At 34.8% G+C, this 6,478-nt stretch overlaps 2 protein-coding genes across 3 annotated transcripts in view; both read right to left on the reverse strand.

Moving 5' to 3' along the window:
- Positions 1-30: 30 nt before the first annotated feature.
- Positions 31-2,473, reverse strand: LOC113474177 (adhesion G protein-coupled receptor E3-like). Its single transcript, XM_026834091.1, has 5 exons — positions 2,394-2,473; positions 1,526-2,193; positions 1,235-1,466; positions 583-1,056; positions 31-236 (listed from the first exon to the last, which is right to left on the reverse strand). The coding sequence occupies exons 2-5, from the start codon at positions 2,150-2,152 to the stop codon at positions 31-33; spliced, it is 1,539 nt and encodes a 512-aa protein (XP_026689892.1). The 5' UTR covers positions 2,153-2,193; positions 2,394-2,473.
- A 947-nt stretch (positions 2,474-3,420) lies between these two features.
- Positions 3,421-6,478, reverse strand: part of LOC100183392 (protein arginine methyltransferase NDUFAF7, mitochondrial) — a 3,731-nt gene continuing 673 nt past the window's right edge. Inside the window, exons 2-7 of one of the 2 annotated variants that reach the window (XM_026834015.1) lie at positions 5,752-5,934; positions 5,369-5,449; positions 4,810-5,313; positions 4,442-4,585; positions 4,084-4,260; positions 3,421-3,740 (exon numbers count right to left, since the gene is read on the reverse strand). In XM_026834015.1, coding sequence (XP_026689816.1) covers positions 3,573-3,740; positions 4,084-4,260; positions 4,442-4,585; positions 4,810-5,313; positions 5,369-5,449; positions 5,752-5,934 — 1,257 coding nt within the window. In that variant the 3' untranslated portion in view covers positions 3,421-3,572. Of the gene's footprint in view, positions 3,741-4,083; positions 4,261-4,441; positions 4,586-4,809; positions 5,314-5,368; positions 5,450-5,751; positions 5,988-6,478 lie in introns of those variants that run through there. The other variant, XM_002122210.4, reaches the window with a different exon arrangement.

A 6,478-nucleotide genomic window follows, 5' to 3' on the forward strand; every position in this document is an offset into this window, starting at 1 on the left:
GTTTTCAAAATTTGTGTTCGTTGTTCGAATTTAGGCTGTAGTTGTTGTTGCTGTTGCGCCCTGCGACGAAATGCTCCTATGTTGTTGTAGTGGACCTCTTTGCCAGCGAGTTATCAATAGTTTTCTTACTTCAGTTGCATTGAGGCAGAATAGCAAGAATAGTAGCAAACCTTGCAACCCGTTTACCACAGCGTTAACGAACATTAGACCAATGACAGTAGATTTGTCTCCGATTCCTAGAAAGTAAAAGTATATGTTTATATTTTGTTGATTTACATATTCTAATGAATGAGCTTTTGTGCCTTGGGCAATTGCAGACTATTAAAAGGTCACTGGCTTAAGTAATGTCCAAACTAGCAGGTTAATGTACGTTTAATGGCGTTTTAATTTTGTTGTGTATCAATATGTAATTAGTAATTACATCGTTAATGTAATGTTTTATGATAACGGCCTTGGGTTGTTTGGAAATACCAGTTATGATAACAATGTATAAACGGTGCAGCTAATGATGCTATGTATTTCAGGTGCAACACAAGAAGTTTGTACAGTGTTTGGTTAACACTTAGTAAATTATACACTTACCAACCAACATGGATATAACCCATGGTATTCCAAGTATTGGAAATAATGTAAAAAGTGCTTTCATAGTGGCTGTTATCTCATTGATGTTCACAGGGCTTTCACTTTGTTGTTTTGCCGACACTTGAAAATTCTTCATTTCTGAAGTCATCTTACACACAAAATGAGCAACTTTGATCAGCATAACAGAGTTTATAGTTAGGATTATCGCAACTGGTATCACTACAGAATATAAAATAATCTGAGAACTTAGCCAGCATGTTCTATATGTAGTTCCATGGTCTGGTGGGTTTGAGTTCATGTAAATTTTGTAGTTGAAGCTAATACTGGCTGTTGTAGCCACCACAATGAATGGTACGCCCCAGCCAATTATAAGTCGTGTAGCATTTACTTTTCTCGCATTTAGGTTGGCATACTCAAGTGATTTGTCAGTTGTCTTTACAAATAGAGTGACACCTTCCAACATCATCCAAGTAGCTGTAAGATTTCAGTTTAAAACTTTACCAAATTTATGATTATACCGTTTATAATATTTAGCACCATAAGGATAATTTTGACATGTTTTTGAAAAGAAAAGTCAAAGTGATTATGACCTTGGTATGTGAGTATTTATCTTTTGTCATGTATGTTACTTAGACCTTGTTACTTGACTTACCGCTAGATAGCAAGAAGTAGTGTATAAGCACTGCATCAGCACGGCATGTAAAGTCATTCTGTATCGCTGCATCATGTATAATTGTAAATAAATGGAGTAGCAGTAGAGAGATTGAAAGGTTTATTTGTACCATGGTCCTGTCACCTCGTATGTGCTTCCGTAAGTGAGTTAATATTAGAATGGTGAGCAAAAGACAAACAATTGATATTGCCTCGCAAACAAATGTGACAATCTAAAGTGAAATTTGTATTTAGGCTTTTTCAATTGTTTAATATAAATGCCTATCATTACCTTTACTGTCATTGGTACAACGTTGTATTTTACCGAGAATAATACCGCAAACACTGTTGTATGATTGCAGTTGCATAATACTCCATCTTTTGTAAATTTACTTGTACAACCCTCTGTAGAATATTTGCCTTTTTCTGTGTCAATGAACACACATGTGTAGTAAAATGTAATGACATTGATTTCACCAAAGCCTCCAGATACATTATTTCTTATCAAGTCCATAGATTCCATTACTGTGAATTGAATGGAGATATCTGATGAAAATCGTTTTCTTGTCATTTCCTTGTGAATGGTGATTGATACGTGGGGTGAAACCACAAAGGTGTCCAGGTTCATTCCACCACTATTAGAACTTAAGCTATCTCCCATCAATGCCACAGAAGCAACATCAGACAGTTTAAACTTGTTAACTGCAATCACAATCTTTTCATCAGTCTTGGCGCTAATCACAATTTCTTTATCCATTTCTACAGTTAAGTTACGACCAATGTAGGCTGCTATATCTTCAGATTGAGTATAAGTTGGTAGATCTTTTATATCTATGTTTTGGACAGCATCAGAGACTAAGTTTTCAAAGTTCTTAATTGTTTTTGAGATTTTTTTGATGAATTCCACGTTAGATTCCATGCTCTCTATGTTAATTTCCTTTGAAATGTTTTGCAAACTCACTAAAATGTAATTTGGGTTCTTATTAATGCTCCATAGGTAGTTACTAACACTTGGGTTTGCGGTTACAGAAAGAATGGATCATTTACTTGCTGGCTATATAATAGCCTATAAGTGTGTTTTTTTTGTGTGTGTATGTTTGTATAAGTTATATCATACTAGGCCATATTTTTTACTTTACTTTAAAAGTTCTGTACCATACCTGCAAAAGGTGTTTTAGTGGTTGTTTTATCAGCTAATTTTGCAGTTGTGGTTTTAATTGTGGTTATCCCTTTAGTTGTATTTAAACCAGTTGTTGTTTCTTTTGTTGTACTTGTAACATTTGTTGTTGTTCCTTTTAATGTTGTTGTTGTCCCCTTTGTTGTATTTATAACATTTGTTGTTGTTGTACCTTTTGTTGTTGTTGTACCTTTTGTTGTTGTTGTATCTTTTGTTGTTGTTGTTGTACCTTTTGTTGTTGTTGTCCCTTCTGTTATTATGGCTGTGGCTTTTGTTGTTGTAGTTACGAATCGGTTTGGATTTGCTACGTTAAAACCATCCTGATCATTAGTAGTATCTGACCTTCCATTGTCAAGCACTAAAAAGGAACCAATTTTAAAGGTTGTCATATACTAAGAACCTTTGTTTAAGCCTATTACCCCGACACTCGGACCTAGATTATTAATACTGTTATACCTGGTACTAGTAGCAACATTTAAAGGTGCTTATGAGCAAAAAATGTATATAAATCGCCTAAGATGGGTGTACATGAATATACATGCTCAAATGTGTTCTTAACGCTCAAGGTGGGGTAACATTTTGAAATAATCTCATTATATCATCCCTATCCATCTTCAAATTTTGATTTTTCGTTTTAATATAATCAGTCTAAAGATGAGATGCAGTACCAAAACTACAAACCATTTCAAGTTTTATTTTGGTTTATTAATTTAACTTACTAGCTTTAAAATCTTACCTTCTACTCTTTGTGCACAAAGTGCAAGCAAAACTAGCTTTAATATTATCATTATTCGAATATTGAAATAATATAATTCGGATAGGACTACTACATTCCACCAGTCTATTCACACTGACACTGCAATATCTAAATGTCCAAATGTGTAATATGCTCAGTGTAGCTTTTGCTTAATGCAGTTAATTGAATCCCCAACTGACTAAAAGCTAATTGATATGGCAGTAATTAACTTGTTTATATTTTGTGTAATCTATAGACTTTGTTTAAACAACTGTAACAGCAATTTTTATAATTTGTTTTTACTTAGCGAAATGAAGACACAGCTTGGTAAAAAATTACTTATGTTTGCCGGTGTGGTAAAGTAATGTTTTAGTTTAAAAGTAAGAACATTTTTTACACCAGTCACATTCGTTCGAAGGTTAAGTTTTAGGAGTTAGTTGTAAAGGCTGCTATTGGAACTTCTTCTAGTCTTTGTTTTGACAGAAGAGAGAAAAATTGAAATCTTTCTCCCATCTGTTTTGGATTCATGATCATTTCATAACTTCCAATCAACTTGCGTCGAACATCATCATCTGTGGTACTTCGTAGCAACATCTGAATAACAGAAATGCTATGTTCTATTCTACAGGCAGCATGACATGGAAGCTGAGGTTTATTAGGCTTACTACCCCTACACCCAGAGTGTTACAGCTTATGTTGCAATGATCGTTATAAAACACACAAACTAAACTATTTTTGAGACTTTATTTGTAAACATAAATTAAATATTAGGGTAGAAGTTTTTACATGGGTTAGTTTGTTGTATAGTTTTCACGCATTGTCAGACCCATGAGACATTTATCCTAGCACCTTTGTAGGCTGTAAATTTAACGCCAACAACTTTATAAGTTGAATTTAAGGCATTGAATGGTCATTGCTTTAGTTTACATCTATTTACCATGAGTCGGGTGTCAATCCCCATATTCCTCAAAAAAACATGTTGAGGAATTGGCCCCATAGTTGTCACATTGTAATCTTCAATTGATTGTTTTAAATACTTAAAATCTACATCTGCTGTCAGATCAGCCTCCCCAACAGTAGAGAATACTTCGCAAAGTTGATGGGACTTGAAAGCCTATAATTTATACAATGTTTAGAGTATCTGTACAAAAGCAGTTGTAACAATTGGATTTTAGCTGTTTATTAGTATTTTCAAGGCAGTATAAATTAAAAAAATAGAAGCACACTAACAATATAGGTAATGATAAACCTAACATGTTAATTGATTGGAACTTATTATACCAATAGATTCTTACCCTCAGTGTGTCTTGCTTTGTCCCATAATGGCCGTAGTCTACAATTAATGCTGCTCCTTTATCAGCAACAATTCTTTGAGCCATCTCTTGGACAATAATCCCAGACTGAGGACTAACTTCAATTTGATTGCGGTTTTCATCTTTCTAATAAGAACAAAGACAACTACAAATGTTTCTCAAACTATTATCAGTAAATGTTCCTAGTAATTTATGAAAAATATTTGTTAATATGGTACACAAATAAGCTATATAATTATAATTTATATAAACTTTTTAAATTTATCACTTTGATTACAATGTTGGAGGTTCTATTAACTGAAACAATAAACAGATGAAAATATACAGCAAAACAACAGTTCCACACTTACCTTAATTAATGTCCTGCTTGCAATAGTTGGTTTTGGCAAGACAACATAGCGTAGTTTCATGGCTGCGTCATCCGGGCATATATCTACATATACTTCCTGCCACCCTTTATCACTGTTCACAAACTTATGCACTGGTAAAGCATCAAAAAACTCATGTGCAACAAAAATTGTCACTTTGCCATTAGGCACATCTTGTAGCGATTTATACCACTGCAGGTTTACACCATGTGTGGATTTTCCAGATAAATACCACTTCTCTTCACCGTTACTGGTCTTAGATGAAGTAGAGTCCAATAAGCGTTCATGTTGGATTTTTGAAAGAGTAGGACTCACTTCCACAAAACTATACCAAAGTTTTGTGTCTTTTAAAACATGACCAAGTTGGTGAAATGTCCTGAGAATATCTTCTGCTAGCGTGCCACGACCAGGACCTAGTTCTACTATTTGAAGTTCCGCAGGAGAACCCAGAGCATTCCATTCGTTGATAAACCATATTGCGATAATCTGAAGAACAAGGTAATGATAAAAATGTGATATTTCTTGCTGCTATTAAAGTTACCTCTCCAAATATTTGGTTAAGTTCTGGTGACGTCACAAAATCACCATCATTTCCAAGCATATCTCTATTCATGTAATACCCCTGTAAATACAATTCCACATATCAATCCTGATTGTTATGCCCGTTAGGCCTAGAGTGAAAAAATAAAGTAACTAATTTATTTTAGAAGTGGAATATAAAAATTGCCAATAACAAATATTCTATTTCATATACCTTGTACCGCTTATGAGTTACCATAAATGTAATTACTATTTTTTGGGGAAGAATTTTAGAAAACACCAGTATTGTAATTGCAATAAGTGTATACGATTACTAAAAATAAATTACACATGCTTTCACAAAGTTTAAGGATTCAGATAGACTATAAACGAATCCAAACTCACGGATTGTGGGTTAGTCAAAGTTTCCTTCATAAACTCGGCTACCGAAATCGGACCAGTTGCTTTTATTTTACTGTGGAAGTATTCCAGAACAGGGTTTGCATCTTGTCTTTTTGGAGTATGGGACAAAAAGCGTCTTCCATCGTTTAGAATTCTTCTACATTTAAACAAACTCCGCGGCAACATCTTTGTTCAAAAGTTTGGTTCGGTCCTACTAAAACACGCCCGGCGGGGCCCGGTGGGGCCCGGTGGAAAAAAATATACTAAAACACGCCCGGTGCGGGGCCCGGTGGGGCCCGGTGGGACCCGGTGAGGACCCGGTGTTACGAGTCATACTAAAACACGCCCGGTGGGGGGCCCGGTGAGTATTTCTTGAAAAGGGAGCTTTCCCTATTCAAGATCCACCAAAATGTGATGCGTGTATTCATTTTTTTAGCCTAATGAGACCCCGAGTTGAGTTTTTTGAAAATTACCTTTGATTATGAATGTACAAGGTTTGTTTCGTTGTACACTTACATAATGAACTGTATTTTTAGCAAAAGTTTATTCGTTAAATTTGGTTAATAGGGGGTGGGGTAAGATGGGACACCTTTTTATTTTATTTCTCGTCCCATTTGGTAGTAAGCAGAGAACATTCAAAGAATTATAAAACTATGTCCTCACGACTCCCATAGACTGTTGTTAATTGTTTAAAACACGATCAGGATATTTAAATATTATAGTAGGACGG

The sequence above is a fragment of the Ciona intestinalis genome, chromosome 4, assembly GCF_000224145.3.
Source record: "Ciona intestinalis chromosome 4, KH, whole genome shotgun sequence".
Lineage (NCBI taxonomy): Eukaryota > Metazoa > Chordata > Ascidiacea > Phlebobranchia > Cionidae > Ciona > Ciona intestinalis.

Excerpts from the sequence above, each read along its gene's own strand:
- LOC113474177 (XM_026834091.1), bottom strand. The coding sequence starts at position 2,152 with ATGGAATCTAACGTGGAATTCATCAAAAAAATCTCAAAAACAATTAAG. Across the intron at positions 1,057-1,234 it reads CTACTTCTTGCTATCTAGCG|CTACTTGGATGATGTTGGAA; the intron begins GTAAGTCAAGTA and ends GAAATCTTACAG. Across the intron at positions 237-582 it reads GGTTATATCCATGTTGGTTG|GAATCGGAGACAAATCTACT; the intron begins GTAAGTGTATAA and ends TTTACTTTCTAG.